This window comes from Mustela putorius, unplaced genomic scaffold (genome assembly GCF_011764305.1).
Source record: "Mustela putorius furo isolate JIRA1106 unplaced genomic scaffold, ASM1176430v1.1 tig00003845_pilon_pilon_pilon, whole genome shotgun sequence".
Lineage (NCBI taxonomy): Eukaryota > Metazoa > Chordata > Mammalia > Carnivora > Mustelidae > Mustela > Mustela putorius.
Genome location: NW_025421998.1, coordinates 25,804,032 through 25,825,670, shown reverse-complemented (window position 1 = coordinate 25,825,670; position 21,639 = coordinate 25,804,032). Strand labels below are relative to the sequence as shown.

The 21,639-nt window shown below is 35.4% G+C and overlaps 1 protein-coding gene across 4 annotated transcripts in view; it reads left to right on the top strand.

The window, feature by feature from the left end:
* The first annotated feature begins 3,423 nt into the window (after positions 1 to 3,423).
* HGF (hepatocyte growth factor) overlaps positions 3,424 to 21,639 on the top strand; it is a 101,142-nt gene continuing 82,926 nt past the window's right edge. Inside the window, exons 1-5 of one of the 4 annotated variants that reach the window (XM_004739619.3) lie at positions 3,424 to 3,577; positions 3,826 to 3,987; positions 11,011 to 11,176; positions 15,375 to 15,487; positions 16,996 to 17,110. In XM_004739619.3, the coding sequence (XP_004739676.1) occupies positions 3,900 to 3,987; positions 11,011 to 11,176; positions 15,375 to 15,487; positions 16,996 to 17,110 (482 nt within the window). In that variant the 5' untranslated portion in view covers positions 3,424 to 3,577; positions 3,826 to 3,899. Of the gene's footprint in view, positions 3,578 to 3,643; positions 3,988 to 11,010; positions 11,177 to 15,374; positions 15,488 to 16,995; positions 17,111 to 21,639 lie in introns of those variants that run through there. The other 3 variants (XM_013060667.2, XM_004739621.3, XM_004739620.3) reach the window with 3 other exon arrangements.

Genomic DNA, 21,639 nt, shown 5'->3' with positions numbered 1-21,639 from the left:
GTGCCTCTTTCTCTGATGTGGGAGATAAGAATTGTATAAAAGTATGGTGACTCTTAAAGAATTCAGTAGAATAATCACATTTTCAAGCTGGGAAGGATGTTGGAAATCTCTCAATCTGGATTTCTGTCAATGTGGCGACTTATACCTGGACAGCTGTGGCTTCAAGTCACGCTTTATTAACAGTTTAACCGAATGCTAGTTACATACCACCTCCAAATCTCAGTTTCCTTACTTATAAGTCAGAGGCAATAGAAATACATACCTGGGGGCACCTGGATGGCTCAGCGGGTTAAGCCTCTGCCTTCCGCTCGGGTCATGATCTCAGGGTCCTGGGATCGAGCCCCACGATGGGCTCTCTGCTCAGTGGAGAGTCTGCTTCCCCCTCTCTCTCTGCCTGCCTCTCTGCCTACTTGTGATCTCTGTCTGTCAAATAAATAAATAAATCTTTAAAAAAAGAAAAACAAATAAATATGTATACCTGTTAGATATACATATCCCCCCCCCTCCCCAGGTAGGAGGATTGGTAGGTGAGATAATACCTGTTAGATGTTTAGCACAGTACCTGGCACATAGTGTCCCATTTTAGTGGAAGGGAAACAGAGCTTAAGGAGCTTAATTAATTTTCTCAATTAGTGGCACCTGGAACTAGGGACATGACTGAACTGGGTCTAAGAGTAGAGGCACCAAACAGAATGGCACCATGCATGTGCCAGTCACTGTTAAGTGATTTATTAAAATAAAATGACTCGTCCAAGAGCACAGAACTCATCCGTGGTCTGCAAAGCACAAAGGCACATCTGCTTCTTCCCCATGTACAAATGCCAATATCACTTGTGCTTGAAAACTTGGGGCTTTTGAAACTATAATTTTTTAAAACCGTGGGCAACCTTTTAAAACAGCAAGTATAATAATGTACATTTTTTCCTATCAATCCATTTAGTTTATATGGCTTACTGGAGACTTCAAAGTTATCATCAATTTAAAGTGATATAATATTGGCAATGATTATTCAACTTGCGTTTAAGTAATTACACAGGGTGTAGCAATTAAAAATTCTCCTTACAAGATTCTCTATTTTATCAAAAAATTTTCAGACACATTTTGGGAGACTTTTACAAACAGTTTAACACTTAAAGAGTATAAAGGTGAGAGCAAGGGATGGGCAAATCATCATTACTATAACTTAGAAAGAACAAAGGGAATGTGTTACCAGGACAAAGTGAAATAATAGCACAACTAATAATTTATTTCATGTGCATATTTCTTTATAGTTTAGGGAGATTTTAAGTTATTCATATATTGTTTTATTTTGTAGCTTATTACCGAGCATTTCTTATTGGTCCATCCTGGGCTAATTTTGGAGATTATAATCTTAAACAAAAGACAGGTGGTTCTTCTCATGGGCTTACAGAAATTTTTTCATTCTATGGGCTATGACTAACTCTTTGAGTCTCATACCTGGATCTTTATTCCTTTGGGATCTTTTGGAAGTTATTTTAGGAGAGAAATAATTTACCTAAATTTTCTCAGCTATAAAATAGGAATTATAATAATTCTTTCTATTTATGAGTTTATTGTAAGGATTAAATAAGACAAATTTTAAAGAGCATTGGACCCAATGCCAGCATATACTAAAAGTTCAACGCATATTAGCTAGCATTTAAACACAGAGAAACCAAATAACCCGTCAAAAGAGAAATATAAACATACAATTATAGATAGGTTTACATGTTTATTGTATTTAGTGTGACAATAAAAATTGTGAAAATGTGTGACCTATTAAATAAGTTTATTCAACTTCCTTGTGGTGCTCTAAATCTCTTATCCAAGATGGCTTTTGCTCCAAGCCTATAATGATAATTGTAATCATGCTTAGAGCCCTGATTCTGATTTCTGTGAGAGAGAGAGAGAAAACAAAAACAAAAACAAAAACAAAAAACAAAGACTGGTCTCCTTAATTCTTTACTACGAGTATTTACTTCTAGAAAAATCTAGCTTCTTTAAAAAAGAGTTTGAATCCCTAATAGAGCACAAGACATGCTGTGGGGCATTTCAGGATCACGGCCAGGCAATACACTGAAACTGAGATTTTCCAAAAGCCTATCAGAAAGCAAAAAGACAGTAACATGGATATTTGGGATACCAGGGAGAGGCTGCCAAATGATTTTTCAGTTTGCTCAGTTTTGTTTTTATAAGGAGAAAATGATTAAAAAGGATTTACAGTAAGAGAAGTTACTATAAAGTAGATAACTGAAAAGTAATTTTCTTAATCCCAGGCTTCTCTTGCTATATCCTAAACTTGGGTGTTCTCTGGAGGGGGGGCAGTGGGTGGAACTGGAGGAGGACGAATGACAGCCGCACTGGAAGGGAAGGCAGTTCTGTGTGGATGGCATTAATTCTGCCCACTACCACTTCTGTGCAGCTGCACAGTGCCCCAAAGTCATTTTCACATCATGCCCACTTTCTCTTCCTCTGTCAACAGAAAAGCTGGTTCCCATTTGTGCCCATCTCAGAGATGCACAGGAAACTATCCCCCCAAAGCCATTCCAAATAAAGTCAGCTCTTGCCTGAAGTAGTCAGAGCATCACCTGGAGATGCAAAGACAAATCAATCCTCTCAGTAAAAGGAGAGGTTTGAGCCATGATCTCACAGATTCTGCAGACATGAGTCTCCCCACCCCCCACCTCCTTCCACTCTCCCCATGCAATCGCTCTGTTTCTCTGTTTAGATTTTGGGAGGCTAGTGGTGCATTCAGAGGGATGAAGCTGGAGAAGAGGGGCACTTTCATTATTTAGGAATTAAAATGGATTGAGAGATTTCCAGTTGAAGTCTTAGAAGGTACGTGCATCATACAGACATACGAGCGTGCGTGCGTGCGTGCGTGTGTGGTATATGGACACATAGTCCATGCTGCATTTATCTGTCAGAGACAGGCAGCAGATAATCCTAATCTCTTAGCTATTTTAAGAGAGAGCATGACCAGATTTTATCACAGATCCCAAATCAGACAAGTTGCTCTGATGCACTTTAGGTACATTTGTGTTGTTTGCACAGGTTAGTGTAGCTGCCAAAAGCTGCCTGCTCTGAGCATTTGGGGCTGGGGCAGTTTTCTTACCTGACACAGTGGGTGTCTGTTGCTTGTTTATTTTTACCCCACAATACCACATCTTTTCTTACTTAAGGTCCTTTTACCTGGGCTGGACCTGCCTGGCTCTGCCTCCTCGCCCGCCTCCCTCCTCCCTCCCCGTCTCTCCCACACAGGGAACCTGTGTCAGTGTTTTGAATCCCTACTTTGCTCCAGCAGGGAAAACAGACAGATTAGAAGCTAAAGCACATTTGACTGAAAGGCAGCTCTTCGCTTTCTTCTGCTGCTGCTTCCCCTTCCTCTTTTCCCAAAGAGACATGTAAACACATGTATTTTCCTGTTTAAATTTAGCGAGTTGGTCCTCTGCCTGTGCCTTGATTTAGCTCTTGGGCTGAGCCTTGCTCCTCCCTTCCCTACTCGGATAGGAGTCACAGGGATCTGGAGCTCGAGATTCCAAATTGAGCTGGCCTCAGGCCAGGTGACCCTTTCTTTGTAAGTTTCTTTCCTAAGCAGAGTTGGGAGGGGGGGGCTGTGGCGGGGACCTGGGATCTCTTTGGTGTTGTTGGGTGGAGGTGGGGGGAAGTTAGTGAGGAGAGAAAGGGGGTGGAAGAGAGTAAGGGCTGTTGTTAAACAGTTTCTTACCGTAAGAGGGAGTTCAGACCTAGATCTTTCCAGTTAATCACACAACAAACTTAGCTCATCGCAATAAAAAGCTGCTCAGAGCCGACTGGTTCTTTTAGGCACTGAGTCGGAACAGGCTTCTCTCAGCCAGGCATCTCGTCCAGTGGGATCCGCCAGCGCGTCCGGCAGCACCATGTGGGGGACCAAACTTCTGCCAGTCCTGCTGCTGCAGCATGTCCTCCTCCATCTCCTTCTGCTTCCCATCGCCATCCCCTACGCAGGTTAGTCTTCTCTTCTTCCTTATGAGTCTTCCTTTAACTCTCTCCTGCTAACCTCTCCTCTTCTTAACACCCTCTTCACCCCTGCCTCAGCATCCTTTCTTAACTCCGTGTGTGGCATGGGTTGTTTTTTTTTTTTTTAAACATCTCGGCTCTTTCTTTTGATATTCTCTTCTTCTGTTTGCAAAGCATTTACAATGATAATTAACATCCCCTGAATGTGTCCTTCTCCCCAACCCCAGCCCAGGCTCCCCCTTAGCCTCCTGGTTGTGGACTGTGGGGCAGGAATGAAGTGCTAATGCTGGCTGAAATTTTGCTGGGTTTGGACAAGTTTAAAGCTGAACAGAAGGTCTGGGCTTGAAGAGGGGAGAGTGACTGTCAGTACAACAGGGACTCCCTTCTTTCCAGAGGATTATTTGCCATGACATTCCTCTACCCCATGTCACTCAGTCAACTTTCAGCGCTAAATGATGACTTTATCCAGGTTTTCATCTGGAGAAGGCAGGTTAAACTCTGGAGATATGCATGTCATAAAAATGAAAGAGAAAGCCTCTCTTCTGAGATCTCATTCTGTCTGGGTATGGATGCCTGCCCTCTGAAACTGCAGTGCAACGGAGGCACAAACTGTGTGACTCTGATTAAAGCTGGCAAACGGCTCCTTTCAGTCTCCCATTTTCTCCCTCGAATTTACAGGTTGGGAAGGAACTGCTGGGGAGTTCGTACTACCTTCCTGGAAGTGTAGAGATTCCATTTGCCGCTTTGGGAAGTTTTCTGTTGTTATCAGGGCAAGAGGAAACATCTGTATTTGTTTGTACTCTCATTGTAGTGGCTGAGATGCCAATGGGAGAAGGTAGTGAGCACCATGGGTAGGCACGAGGGAATAAAAGAATGGAACAGATGCCCACATGGTAGACATGGCCCTTTCATAATACAAACCAGAGGGCTGGCCATATCTTTGGAGATAAGCTAAATATGAAATTTATCAGAGCTCTGATCAGTTTCTGATGTAATACCCTGGTTGAAAACATCGAGAATTTGCTAAATGACAAGGGAAAGCATTCGACCCACATGGCTTTCTTCTTCTATCTTGTGGAGTGGTCCTTGTGAAAAACAACAGTGTGCAGGAAGGACCAGTTTGAAAACAAGTAGGTACGATTTCCAAAGAGGTGAAAAAGAAGTTAGTTCCATCAGGCAGGTTATCATGCTTGAGGTGTGTCATGCTAAAATGAACTCTCATAAGGCATTGCTGATTTTAGGGGATTTTGAGCGTAAACTGAAATCACGGCTAATATTTGGAGGGCTTTCATTTTTAAAGGTTCAAATGGTGACGGTCTGAAGTATATTACGGTTACCTGAAATCATCTTGCTAATGCAAAGGAAACACAATGTGGAAAACCCAAACGGTAGATCAACCATAGACAATGTCTATTTGTTTTTGGCATGCATTACGAAGTTTTGGCAGGAGATATACATTCGTAATTATATTTCACTTTGGCTAATGTTGAAATGACAGCGTTTCCTGAGTATAGGGAGAATGTAGCCCAAGAGTGTGCTGGCAGGCAAGGCAAGGCCAATTGGGAATTACAGATATGCTGTGAATAATTCCTGAAGTGGATAATGCTAAAATTGTCATCAAAAAAGGGTCTGGCTTAGGTTGGGTGGCAAGTTTATTTTGATAGATTTTTTTTTTTTTAATAACATTCTCCAAAATGGAGACCATGGATAGTCCTTAGAACATATAAAGTTTGTCCTTTTTTATATCTTCTAACATTAAACATTTAGGGTTTTTTGTTGTTGTTAATTGCTTTGGTTATACTTTTAGGTTTATCCTGAGTCTACATTTGTACATATTGCAAAATAATACAATGTTACAAAAGTAGTGGATACTATAATGAGGTGACATCCAATTATAACAGAATGTATTATGGAGATCATTTATTGCAATGTTTCTTAAGAAATATGCAAATAGTGGATCCAAGCCATCCTTACAGGAGGAGCTGGTCTACATAGAATTACCCCCATCCACTTCCACCTACACTGGAAACAGATATACAATTCTCGGTACCAAAAGAAGCATTAAGTAAGCATCTAATGTCCAGGAACCTGTGGAAATATAAAGATGGACAAATGAGAAAGAAACCTACACTTGTTAAGCAACTATTATAGACAATGTCCTAAAAAAGAAATTATCTAACTCTAATAAGATTTGCAGTATTCAATTTATTTTACATGGGGAAATTGAAGTTAAATTGAGGTTAACAACCTTAATTATCTTATGGTAAAGAGATAGAGCTGAGATTCCTACCCAAATCTATGAGAAGGCAATATGTGCTGGTTTTTTTTTTCTTTTTTGCCCTTTTATTTATACTGAAGCCAGAAACAGTGAAATCAACTGAAAATGCTTTTTAAAAATCCATTTTTCTAAGCAATATATGAAAATCTCCATGTTAGAAATACTATAATACTATGGTTTAGAGTTCATTTCTAGCTTAAGAAATTTGGGGAAAATATGGTACCCAAATTGAATATGGAAAAATGGATAATAGTATGGTCAGTATGGAAGTTGGGGGAACACAAAGTGGCCAAAGACATAGAGGTGAAAAGCATGAGGACAGGTAACCATGTGCGACTGGTGCACTGAGCACCTGACCAGTATGGCCTGTGATTAGAAAAATGAGATAGGGTTGCATGCATAAGCATGAATATTGTGGCAACCTGTTGGGTAGTAGTTGGGTAGTAGTTGGAAACTACTTGGGTAGTAGTTGGAAATCTTAAGAGTAGACAAGAGACCTGACTTAAGTTGTACTTCAGCATGGTTGTTTTGGTTGGTGCATGGAGGGAGAGTTGTTGGCAGAAACAGGTGGTGAGGGAAGAAATCAGGAAGAAATGTCTGTGACAATGACATCCTGAACAAGGAAGCTGAGTTAAGATGAAGAAGGGAGGCCCTGAATCACATCTTGACTATCACTTCATTGTATCATCTTCATTATACATTATACATACATCTTCAATACACTTCATTGTATAATCCCTCTTTGGAAGGGATTATCTTGCTTACTTCTCAAATACCAACTGGGAAATCCAAGCCCTAGATAACAGCAATGAGACTGTGAATTAGTATTTATGATTCTTGTCTTTGGGAAGGCTAAAATCTCCAGTCACAACCATTCCCTCCATTAATTATTTGTGTACTTTCATCTTAACATCTTGCCACTTCAAGCTGTTAATCACTAATCATGTGGGTAGGTTTCTCAGAATATGTGGAGCCAGATTCCTGCTTCTTTCCACACCCTGCAAATCCTTTCCTTGCATGGTTTTCCTTTGAAGTCAGTGGTTAGTCCATACAGAGAAGAAAATATATGAGGTACTGAGAGAAATGAGTGTGAGGCCAGGGACCAGAGGGAGAAATGTGTCTTTCTTCAAGCACCTTGATACATTTGACCCTACTTTCTGTTTGTAGGTTTTCACTAAGATCCTAATGATTTCAGCTCTAAAACAGGGATTTCTGGTTCTTCAGGAAATATAGCTTCCAGAATGTTTTCCCATACTGGGAGTTGAGGAGAAAGGAGTTGTAATTTAAAGTACAAGAAAGCATGACAAAGTTGCAGTGATCTCTCATCCTTTGATTTCATTTCAATATTTTGTTAATAAACTTCAACTAATAATTATGTACACAAACAAACAAAAAAAAAGTAGGGAAAAATCTGATCCAAAGTGGTGGGGTTTTTTTGTTGTTGTTTTTCTTGTTTTTGTTTTTGTTTCTTTAAGTTTCTTCCCAAATTAAGCTGATCTTCTAACTGTTTTCAGTAAAACAATCATCAGTTGTTAATACATATGGAAGAAAAAGTTGAATATCTTTTCAGAAAAGGAGTTTTATTTTGACATGCTGTCTTTTAGACTCCTGTTTAAATTTTTCTTTTACTGAAGAAGAAATTAGTTTTATAGATGCCTGGATTACATGATGTACAATGAGCTTGAACTTCACATTTTTGAGTAATTTGTTACTGACCCAATAGAAATGACTAAATTATAAAGGAAAGCTTCTCAATCATGAGAAATAAATAGTGAAAAGAGGATTCTGGTATCTGGTTCCCATTGCCTTTGGTTAGCTCTGTAGCCCCATACAAGCTTTTCACTCCTATTTATTATCTAGTAAAGGGAAATCATAGATTTATTTGCTTTTCTGGATGCTTTTTATCTTTAGATGAAAGACGTGATGGAAAAACTTATCAACAAGCAAGAATTAGGGGCGCCTGGGTGGCTCAGTGGGTTAAAGCCTCTGCCTTCCACTCAGGTCATGATCTCAGGGTCCTGGGGTCGAGCCCCACATGGGGCTCTCTGCTCAGCGGGGAGCCGCTTCCCCCTCTTTCTCTCTCTGCCTACTTGTGATCTTTGTCTATCAAATAAATAAATAAAATCTTAAAAAAAAAACAAGCAAGAATTAGACTATTTTTATGAGGTATAGTCACACATTAACACATCTCAATAGGACAACTGAGGATCAGTGGGATTAAACACAACGAACAATCCCACAGAGACCTGTTTTCTCTACAGGAGTCTTCAATACTTGCCTTCATATTGCATGGTATTGAGCCAAGAAACCGGAGCATCCACAAGGGGTTCTGTTTTATTTGCTAATTAGTAAAATACATTTCTGAATTTAATGTTTGCCTCAGGCTTTTAAAATTTAGTTTTCTGCTCTTCTCTCACATTTAGATATGTATAATAAACACATTATTCATCAGGCCAATTTTAATTCTATATTTTTAGGTAACTGAATTTATTTGAGAAATATATATATGTATATAATCCACATATCTCTATATAGTTTTATTTAATAGATTTTCAGCATCCATAAACTACTATTTGTTTCTAAGAAATACTCCAATTTACATAGGAAATCAGATGATTACTATTCTGTGAAACACTTCACAGCACTTAAGATATAGTGCACTACGGTCAAAGGAAGAAACTCCTAATGCAGAGACATATCTTCCATTAACATGGTTCTGTGGCAGAAACCAAAATGTGAAAAGAATTATACCACTTATTTGCTTGGGAGCATAACAATTTCTTTTCTGTCAGAAATTAAAGAATGGAATTTCAAAAACAAAGCCGAAATTTTGCACATATATAACATTTTTATCCAAATTAATGTCTAAATATTTACTTAATAATTATAATTTAAATAGCTCCAAATATAATATAACTTTTATTTTAGTAGACCGAGTCATCGGTATATTAGCATTTCAGGTAATTAAACAAAGTCATTTGGCAAGTCGGTAAGAATGCCAGGATTATCATCTGTCTTCCAACATTATGCAAGTCATTTGCTCCACACTCAATAAATAACATGTTGATAGATTATTTGGTTGAATGAATTCCTATGTTAAAATGTCTTTTAAATTATATCTGTTGTACCATGGCCATTCCATCTTGTAGGGCAAAGAAAAGTTAAAAATGAAAACATTTTTACAGAAATTAGTACCAGTCTTTTGGGGATTGTGTTGTAGAGTTTTACAGAGGACCAGAAATTTAGAGGACTTCATGTTTTCTTTTATTTATTGTGGACTTCAGGTTAGGCTGGACATTAATGAATAGCATCTGCATGTTTAATAAACCAACTGGAGCCAGTGGTTGCTGGCAAATTGAGGGTGTGATGCCATTGTTTGTACCTCACTCTGCTAGCCATATTTCCAAGTTTTCTGCACAAAAATTTTCACCTTCTTTTCTTGGCACATTTCACCACATATAAAGACCAGGAATGCATTTCCTGCTCAAGCATCCAAGTTTCTTTTCTACTGATAGCTCTGAACCGGATCTTCAGAAAATATTTATAAGCCATATTTCTACCTACTTAGAATTTTTTTTTCAAAGATGGCATCATGAGTGTTAAAGAGCGGGGGCTGGGGGTTCTGAAGTGAGGCAGCTGGGTTTCAAATGAGTTTTGCTAAATGGGCAATTAATTTTTCCCTGTGTCTTGGATTCTTCATCTTAAAAATGAATATATTATTACTGCCTTTGTTATAAGGATGTTCAAAAGAACTGGCAGGTTTATAAAAAATAAAAAATTATATTAAAAAAAAAAAGAACTGGCAGGCAGAGGAGAGGCACAATCATGCCCATCCTTATTGTACAACAGATGCAGTTTCTTAGACATTTTGATCCTCATTTTGAAGATGGTAACCATCACTAGAAACTAGGTAACTTTGGGCACATCAAGAATGAAGCAGTAGTTCTTGATACTCTAAAGTCATCTATAAGATTAAGTCCTTTAGGATGTTTTAGTTCTGTTTTTCCCATTTTTAATAGGAGGCTTCGTGCTATCTAGGGGCCTTGTAGAATACACTCATGAAGAAAAATGATATTGCTACATTAAAGCTTGAAGTTTTACATACATTTGATTTATAGCATTTGGCTTAATTTCAAGACAAACAATTCAGTTATACTTAAGAAATAGTGCCCCCAAGCACAGAAAACACTTCTGTAGGAAATGAGAAGGGCTAAAATCTGAATAATATGAAATACTTTAAAGCGAGCCAGAAGAATTTATCCTTTGCACCATTTTTAGTGAGAAGTTTCTCACATGTAATTGAATTGACTTATCTAATTAATACTATAACTTACATAAAGACCAACTGTAGAAGGAAATGACAAATTTAATTATAGAGCATGATATGATATGCCTGGGCATTTGCTTTCATACTTTTTGGAGAGTATCATGTCATTTATTTCTGTAGAGTGAACTCTGTCCTAATTTTTAAAAGCATATTTCATTTTAAAGTATGTAGATGAGTGACCCTACACGACAAGTTAACTTATTCTTCACTGATTACAATATTCCTCTCTTGCTTTTAACTATCCAAGAGTATCAATCCCACCTCACTTCACCCCCAATCTTTGGAGCTCTAGAATGTTCTCAGATAAAATCACTATCTTGTGGATGATCCTTAAGGACATTTTTTTCTATATGAGCCTTAAAAGCTTTTCCTCCATTTTTTAAAAAAAAATTATTATTATTAATAGAAGGACAGAAGAAAAGAAGAAACACACTTCATGAATTCAAAAAGTCAGCAAAGACTACTCTAATTAAAGAAGACCCATTACTGAAGATAAAAACAAAAAAAATGAACACTGCAGACCAATGTGCCAATAGATGTATTAGGAATAAAGGACTTCCATTCACTTGCAAGTAAGTTGCTTCATTTTGTTCTTAGGGTAACTATCCAAATATAGCATCTACTAATTATCATCATGGGTTTTTGGGGGGCTATTTTTTCCCTTTGTATTCAGTGTAATTTGCCCTTAAAAGCATAAGTTTGACTTTAGTCTTAACTCATTATAACAGAAAATGTAGCTCTAAGCTGATGGAAACATGAGTAAAGGGGAGCACATAAACAGGTATCTTTTAGAACTCAGAGTGCCTTTGGTTATGGAATTTGTGTTTTCTCATCTTATGAACAGTTGGACTTTATAAACTAAAATTCCATTAGATTGCCTTTTATCCAACATTTTAAAATATTCTATTCAGAGTAATTTTTTTTTCCTTGCAAGAGGAGTGAAGGAATTTTCAGAATATAAATTGGATCAGAGCCAGAATTTACTGCAACTTACATCATTGTCTTTAGGGATTTAAATAAAAGGTGTTGAGAGAATTAGATAAAAAAAAAAAAATAGAAGGATTGGTGTCAGCAGCAAAGGCTGTTCAAAAGGAGTTGGGTGTAGTGATGATGAAGTTTCAGGTGAAAAGTTAAAGAAAGATTCAAAGAGGCATGAGGGGATCCAAATGGAGGGTTTTCTTATCATTTGCAATTCCCTGTCTAACCTCATAGGGAAGAATTCCTTCCTACTTTGCCAATGATCTCAAGGATAAGACTTGGGAGTTTGGGGCCACGAAGGAGACTCGTGCATATGAATAATTTTCTGAATTGCCTGAAGAAAATGCAATCCTCCTTCTTGTTTGTAAACATTCCCATCCCCTCATTTACTTTATACCCGTTTATTCCCTATTTCATTCTGTTTTTTACAGGACTGTGCATGATATCCTGTCAGTTTTGAATTCTACTCTACTGCATTTGGACAGTGACATGTAATGTGAACCCATTTTAGTAATGCCGTGGCAAGCGATGCTAATCTCGTTTTACCTTTTTCAGAGAAATGAGTGTTATGGGCCTGGGGGAAAGGACCTGATCAGAGGAGGTCCTCAACAGATGTAGTGCAGGACAGACTATCTCCCTTCTATTCATATACAGCTCCTCTGAAAGTATTTTTATTGCCAAACTGTCACTTTCAGGGAGATATTTCCTGGCAAGTGGAGTGGGGAATTGACTTTGCAAGTTTATTCCTATGATAATTCTGTTTCTTTTCCTGACTTTCATGCCTTGAGATTGTTAAAAATAAATTAGAGAAAACTACTCTCAATCAACATCAGAGCTGTGTAGATTTATGGTGATATTCTGACACTTGAGGAGGTTGGATTTATTGTATTTTCCCCTCACAGGCTTGGGAAGGTGGGGCAAGGGAAATGGGAGAACTTCATCTTATTGTTTATTTTTAACTCTGAACTTGAAAATACACTGTCCTGAATCCATGAGAAAGGAAAGTATTACTACCTTTTGATTTTCACCTTAGTCAGCCTTATCTCCAAAAAGCAAAATAAAACAAAAACCTTCCCTATGTTTTATTTAGGAGGAACTAGAATGATTATGCTGCATTAGAGAACACATGTAACTTGATTACAAATCTTTACATATCCCATGCATATGAAGTTTCATACTTTCCTACTATATTCTGGTTGAGTTACATTTAGCCTTCAAATTTACTGCAAACTGTGCAGAAAACCACATGTATAATATCTTTGTACAGAAAGAATTCTTCTGCCCAGAAATGTGTCATCCTTCTCACTTCTATATATATGCACATGTATTTGCAATCACTAAATACATTGGTTGTTCAGAACTGAATGGACATATTGTGATACTCTGAAATTAGATTCTTAATGAGTTAAAGGATCTTTTTGCAGGCTTGTTACATGGACTAGAGTCATTGAAAGACAATGGCAAATATGCAAAGTGCTTGGAAAACACCAACAATGCTGTGTGAAAACATCTGTGATTCAGTGGGTGAGGGGTGGAACATTCTCAAACACGATCTCCTCCTGAGAAGGTATCAACAATATTGATTTTACAGAGATCGAAGTTCTTTTTTGCTGGGTAGGAAAGAGGACCAGAATGCCTGATTCTAAGCTCCTCAGAAAACTGCTATCCATGACTTGACTCAAGAGAAGAAAATACGAGGCTTTCTTCTTCCACCCATGACTGAGTAACTGGTACTGGAATTGCCTACCTGCTGTAAACAACTAGAAACTAGACAAAGTAAATTACTGAAAGGAATATAATAATTAAAATAAGGAGAAGATAAAGACTCTTAAAGTCAAACTTAAAAGAAGATGCAACTCTAGATTGTTTGGATCCAGTCTATTTGGAGGCATGAAGTGATTCAGGAAACACTTTTCTGAGAGAATATGGCATTGTAATGGAATGAGCAAAAAGGGTGAATTCAAGTCAGCAAACTGCAAACTTGGTTACCCACTTGTCAGATGGAATTGCCTGTGTGTATTCATGGAAACAAATCTCGCATGTTCCTGATGGGCCTCATGAGTCACCTCCAAGGCATTCTCATGTCGAAGCCATATTATCCATAGAAAAGTAGTTATATATGTGTGACTCAACTTTATTTTAATGTGAAGTAAAGTAGCAACTGTAACTTTAACATTTGGTTTTAGATGTCTGTTTAGTTTTTTTTATATGTCGTCTTTTTCTAATTACTATGCCTTCAAAGTCATTTAACACACTCCCAACATGCTATAATAACATTATAGAGAATTTAACATGTATTACATAAGGCTACAGTCCACCAGATCAAAATTCAAATCTATTAATAGCCAATCCTCTCAAGTTACCTGCCAGCACTGCAAAAATATACTTTTTATGATTTGCTCTTAATTACAATTTCAGCTGTAAGATGTTCTTGTAGTTAGATATTTCAAATCTTCAATGTATAAGTCAAAGCTCAAAGTTTATGCATATAATTTTTGAAGTTATTTGGATATTGAATAAAATGTACTATATAAAACTATGAGATCATAGGTAAAATACTTTAAATAATTTTATAGCATATTTTATGTTTCATAAAAGTTATTTCTCCTTATTTAAAATTATTTAAAAGTTGGCAATTACTAAGAAATAAGGGACTAGCTTGGAATATCTGAAATTATGAGAAAAATAGATGTTCTTAAAAGATATTATATGGATTAGAAATGAAAAAAATCATTATTCTTAGAAAATCTATATTTCTTTTAATTAGTTACTTAAACTAATGGTGGTGGCATTGCAATTAGCACAAACATAGTGAGGAGTTTTAATACCATTTTTTAAAGGAAGGTAAACAGTTCAGTTTCTACATTTCTACATTTCCACTTCATTTTCTACATTGTAAAACATGGTAACACTTAATATGTTGAAAATTTTATCAAGTTCTTTACTATTCTCAGTTAAGGTTTTTTTCCTACTTATCATTTTGTTTAGAGAGATTTTTTTTAGTGAACAACAAAACCCAATATCATATTTAGCTATAGGAATGATGATTGTAGGAGTGACACATTTTCGTAATTTTCTTCAAGACAGATATATCAAGAGCATATGCAATGTGATATTAATAGATTTTTTAAATTAAAAATACCTAGCAAGAAAGTCTATTTAGGGAACATTGCTTTACATAATCACTGATCCTGATACAAGATTTTCATAACCTTTAATAAGCATCCATGTTTTATAACTCACCAAGAAGGGATATAATATGCAAAATTTTACAGACATTTGATTTCAGATCCCTTTTGCTAGGAGAATCTCCTAGACTGTGATTTGGCTAATACATTTTAGGAAATATCTTTTTAGAATGTACTTTACACAATTACAAACTTTGGGAATTAGTCACGATATATCAGATATAATCATTTGTACATACTTAAAAACAAAATCTTCCCACTTGCTGTGTACTTACAAAAAAAGTCTTCAGAAATAATCCAGGCAGTTGTGTTATATATTGATTTTGCTTGTTTAAGACTTCATTTTTCTAGACATCATTTAAAGTAATGAGAACATTACTAAATAGTATTCTTATATGTAAATCTACACGTATGAAAACTTGATTTTGTTCCTTCTTATTTGGCATTCAAAATGGTAGTTTCAAAAATCACTCATGTTTATTATGATGCATATATAACTGTGTGTTTTCTTTTATATTGCCCTCCTTGGTTAAACCATGTACCCATTCTTTAAAAACTATATAAATTGTAGTATTCCTTCTTTTCATTTAGATATTTTTTTCAGGGCCTTTGTTTTTGATAAAGCAAGGAAACGATGCCTCTGGTTACCTTTCAATAGCATGACAAGTGGAGTGAAAAAAGAGTTTGGTCATGAATTTGATCTCTATGAAAACAAAGGTAACTGGTTCTCCCTAAATATTTCATAACAATATAAAGCATAAAATATATGTAATTTTCTGTCACAGTGCTCTTTCCCACTAATTTTTCTATTATATGCTGGATCTGTTACACAGTCAACTAGTCCTTTAAGACAGAGTATACTAGTGTCTTGACTATTTCAATATGGTATTTTAAAGAGAGTATTTCCCAAACTTCCCGTAATTTGACTGCTCCCTCCCTCTTTATTTATTTCTAGGAGCATATCCTAGAACTGATGTTGTCCATGTTCATTTTAGAAAGTGCCACCTTAAATTAATAGTTTAAAACACCTTATATCATAGTATATTTTGAGCTTATTACATAGCATTTTAAATGTTCAAAACTTTGGGTAACTAATCTGTCATGGTGGTGATTGCTGATAATTTAATGTGGAGATTTTGAAATATTAATTGTGTCTTTTCCTAATTATATACTTTGAAAATCTTTGAAAGAAGAATTGACATTATATTATTTATTAATGTGTCTATTTTGTTTATCTGATACTATATTCACAGGTATTTACTTTGGTCCAAAGCAGATTTATATCGAGGAAATAACTGGAGACTGTTAAATAAATATGAGTTTTACAAAATAAATCTCTTATCACATGAAATAATAATTATGGATTATATTTATGATAATAGTATTTATTTCAAGTTAAGTATTTTCTTAAACTGTATTGTGTCATTAAATTTGAGTATTTGGTAATATACACGAAATCTCCCTGGTAAAAACATAGACACTTAAAATTAATTTATGGTAGAAAATAAGATAATCCTAAAAAAAAGAAAATAAGATGATCTCTACATATAAATCTTAATCATAATTTATGATCTAGTATAAGATCACCTTTTAATCTTCTAGGTTGCTAGTAACTGTATATACTATTATTTGATAGGAATATATAGTTTGTTTAAATTGAATTGCTTTATAGTTTTGCAGCCGAAATGTTAACAAAAATATAGAAAATAAGAATCAACATAATACAACTGTCACTTAGACATACACACAGACGCATATACAAAAACCTATACATTTTTACTAAGATAAAGACAAGTTAGTTACTTTTATTATCTTAAAGTAACCCTTTGAATTGAATAGATTTTACATATTACTTAATTTTTATATTTAACATTTTCTTAAAATAGTATTATATTTGAGCAAATTATTCTGTCAAATTAAGTTTGCCTAGCCAGTTGTGTATATGCACTAATCTACATTAAGTATATAGACTAATCTCTGCTGTTATCCAGGAATATAGTCATAAAATTAAAACTTCTCAGAAGTCTTTTTCTTGTTTTGTATTATTCTGAAATGTATTGTTTTGAAAATAGTAGAAACTGCAGGCAAGAAATGTCAGTATGATTTGAGCGAACTTATAAACATTAAGTACTTAAAGATTTGGATGGAATTTTCTTTTTCTTTTTTAATATATATAACATATGGTACACATAGTTATAAAATTTTTCCCTGCTTTCTTCTGATAGACTACATTAGAAACTGCATCATTGGTAAAGGAGGTAGCTACAAGGGAACGGTATCTATCACTAAGAGTGGCATCAAATGCCAGCCCTGGAATTCCATGATCCCTCATGAACACAGGTAAGAAAAGCATGGAAAAAAGAGGGTAGAACCTTTCCTTTTTACATGTGTGTTAGCAATCTCCTGTGAGTCCTTCAGAATAATCCTACGGTTCTATAATAATGGCCAATTTTGCTGAATTGCATTAAGCCAAGGGTTACGTGAATTCATGACTGAGATTCAAAGGTGAATAAATTTATCATGAAGATGAAGCCTAACAGTATCTTACCTCAAAAATGTCAGCTCATACATCTTGGTGTTGGTGAGGAAGTAATGAAAAGGTGATTAAAAAAAAAATTTCCCCCCTCCTCTCTTTGCCTTCCAGAAACTACAGCACTCTGCAGCTGGAGTGGAAAGGTTGACCCTGATATAAAAATGGTGGATCAGATTCTGGCCTGAGCCAGGGCCTGACTATACTTTAACTATGGTGGTACACAACCTTGGCTACACTTTAAAAATCACCTGCTATGAGCTCTTAATAAATCTCACCACCCAGGCATCAACACAGGCCAATTAAATTAGAATCTTTTAGGGGAATAACCCATGCACTGGTATTTTGTTTTTTAAAGCTCCCTAGATGATTCCAAAGTACTGACAAAACTGAGAACTTCTGCTAATAAGTCATACCAGAGACTGACCAGCTTTCCCATTTTACCTATTGCCTAATGACTTGAGAAAACTTCTCATTGCTTGGAAATTAAATGTCTACATTGCAGAAAAGAATTGTGTTCATTGTAACAGATGAATTCTATTTAAAGATGAGTAAACACAGCATCCATGGGCTCATTAGTCTGAGAGTTTTAATCATCATGGAGGAAACATAGATTTCTAATACTCGCTAAAAAACTAAATTTAGCCCCAGTTTTTCAGGATTTATTTCGCAAATAATTTGGACAGGAACCAAGGTAGTTTAAAACAGTTCTCCCTGGTTAGTAAGTGCATTGGAAGATCTAGTTTACCATGAGCCAAGTATCTTGCTGAATAGTCTATCTTGTTTATCTCATTTAATCCCCCCAAGAACCACATAGTGGGTGGTTTTATTAATTCTGTTTTATATACAGTGAAACTGAAGAACAAAGAGCCTTAGGAACTTTTTAAGGTCATGCGCAACTAGTAAGTGCTCTGGCCGGAATGTGAACCGAGCCAGTGTCACTGTATAACCTGTGTTTTTAACATAAAATAGAGCATGAAACACTGAGCAGTAGGACGCATACTGTGAATTGTTTTTGTAATAATGTTGATGACTTTGCCTTGATTAATTCACTTTTTTATCTCATTTCATTCATTTTTTTTCTTTGAAGATTTTATTTATTTATTTGACAGAAAGAGAGAGAGAGAGATCACAAGTAGAGAGGCAGGCAGAGAGAGAGAGGGGGAAGCAGACTCCCTGCTAAGCAGAGAGCTGATGTGGGACTCAATCCCAGGACCCTGAGATCATGACCTGAGCCGAAGGCTTACCCCACTGAGCCACCCAAGCACCCCATCATTTCATTCATTTTTGAGGAGCATAATTATGCAAGATGATTTTACTTCTATAAACAGACATGAGTTAATTGTCCCATTTATAAAGAAAAAGAGTTAGTTGCTTTACACTGGAATCAAACCTGTGATTCTGGCCTAATTTCACACTTGCTATTAAGTATCTAAGCCTATTAGTTTACCGGGTTCTAATAACAGAAAACAACTAATTTTTGCCCCAAATTAGTTACTTACAATAACACACAAATACCTCTGAAATATAGCATTATATTACAAAGCAAAAAATCCAATATAATTGGTTTCTTCCCTCATAAGCATTTGCATGGTGTGACTCCCATGACACCATATGAGGAAAAATTTAATTTAAATAGATCGATCTAAGTTTTTCATGAACAAAGGAATAGCATTTGAAATCAATCCTACCCTAGTTGAGTGCACTGGACTGACCCAGTAGAGGTCTTATTTCAACCCAAATTCTCTATGATTGTGATTCTGTGTGAGAAGAGTACATATGAAATAGATCTCCCTGGGAACTGGCTTCCCAGTCCAATCAGCTATTTTACCAACAAACATTTCCTTGTGATATAGAGATTTAGGGCTGAGAAGATCTTGTATATTAATCAAATCTTCTTTTGTTTGTTTAACAATGGAAACACTTAATTTTTATCAAGTAGCAGATTATTGGTCTATCTGCATGAAAACTTAACACTTTAAAGTTAAGTGCTATCTAAAGATTAACTTTATGAGAAATGGAAAAAAATATATACATATATCTGTCTGGAAGAGTGATTTATTGTCGACTCCTAAATTGAAATTATTTTACAAGTAGCTTAATGGGAAGATGATGATAGATGATGAAATTAGTATAGAAGCTTAACCAGAAAATCAGGTGACTCGATATCTACATCTATATCCTTCACTGGCCACCAGCATTCATTAATGAAGCAGATGATAGAATAGATCAAGTTTCCCATAAATGTAGTTTATATTAAAAGAAAAGAAAAGGTGACTAGCACCCAGGAGAACCAATTTATAATTCAAAGTATATGATGATATAACTAAGCTTTAAATATTTCTTTACTTCTCTCTCTTAAAGCCTTGCTAACAATGACAAAGAACCACCAATACTATATATGTGAATAAAAGTTTATTACAGAACCTTTGATTGGCAAAGGACTTGTGTGTAATTCAACATTGGTTGAATGAACATATAAAAGTGAAAAGAGCAGGGATCTCTTCATGCCTTGGCCAAGTATAGCATGCTAAAGAAAAGAAGGCTATACCTTAGGACACAAAAGAAAATCAGCTAATTTGGGTAAAAAGCCATAGACACTAAAGGATGAAAAAAGAGATGACCAGAATGTCATGAATGTCCTCAAAAGGAATTTCATATGCATTGACATAGAATCATGGAAAGCACTACCTTTCCTTTTCAGTTAAATTTTATTAGTTCCAGTGAGAAAATATTATTCATATTTCTGCCATATCTATTTTGATTTTTAATTTTTCTCTCTTCTTACTTGTATTTTTACTACTAAACCATTGACTGATTCATTCACTACTTCTTTACAGCTTCTTTTTAGCTTTACAAATCCACTGGCAAGGTATATGTGTTCTCTGTGTGTTTGTGTGTGTATGTGTATACAACAAAGGTCTCCTCCAAAATCACTTATTTTTAACTAAATCCATTATTTAATTTCTTCTAAGTAAACTCAACACATAAAATGGCCAAAAAGGACCTTATAGTAAATTCGTGCCATATATCTTAAAAGTGAAGAAGTGAAAAGCAAAGAGTAAATAAATTAGGTAGGGACTAAAGACTAGTGTCATATAAGTAGCTAAATGATATTTTGGGGGCAACAATGTAGATTCTGTGATTAACAATAATTTATTCTTTCTACCCTACTATGCCAAGTTTTTTTTTTCATAAAATAGAGTTATAGGAGCATTTTCTTAGATAAATTTATGCATTTCTTTACAAAAAACAATCTGAAGTAAAAGTCAGTTTTGATTCTGTCAGAAAAATGAGTATTTCATTAGAAATTTATTATGAAAAGTTGTTGGAAAACTGGCAAAACTGTAAGAAAATTTCAAGCAGTGGAACAAACAAAAGGTATCTTAAGCTATTCTGGAATAAAAGGGCCAAAATTAATTGTAAAAATGCCTTCTTTTTATTTTAAAATTAAATACTATTAGAAACTGTGAAATCATGATGAGCGTTAATTGTATTACAATTTACGTCAATCATATGGCCTGATGTTTAATTTTTGTTTCCCCATATGTAAAATTCTACTGAAGTAAGAATATAAATTCTATTTAAAGACATTTTGGAATTTCATAATATTTATAATACTAGTTTCCTTGAAAATGTTTGGTTAGTAGTAAGTCTCTTAAAGTAGACTTTTTTGAACCAATAATTTATATTTTCTGAGGACTTAACTTTGGTATATTTCATGTCCAAATGAAAAAATGTCATTATGAAATATTTCTGGGTACCCAGCGCACATCCATATACATTTTGTGGCACAACATAACAAAAAAACCATGATGTCTAAATAAGTTTCAATGGATCAGAAACACATTTGACTTCACTAGAAGTACAAGTCAGAAGTCAGAAATACTAAGAGTACAAATAAAGCTTTATAGCAACAATGAACTGAGTATCGAAAATGTAACTGGATTTTCAAAAAAAGTTTAGTGTCACCCATGGTATATATTCTTTCTTACAAGATTTTTTTGCAATCAGTCCAGCAGAAGAAAGCATCATTGAAGCCAATGCCACAAGCAGTACAAACGAATGAAAAAGTCATTGGATTTTTCTGATTTTGTGTTGAAATACTTTATGCTGATAAAACTATAAGTAGGACATTACAAATTTCAAAAGAAGGCAATGCATTATAGTCTCTGCACCCAGTGGCAAACTGTTACAAACAGTCTGGAAGCACTAATCCACTAAACCCCAGTTGCAGTGAAAATTGCTCATTTTTTGAAGAGAATAAATAATTCTGTTTTTCACTGTGACAGGGTAAACACTACTAAATGGAGTGAGCTTAATAATAAGTAGCATTTAT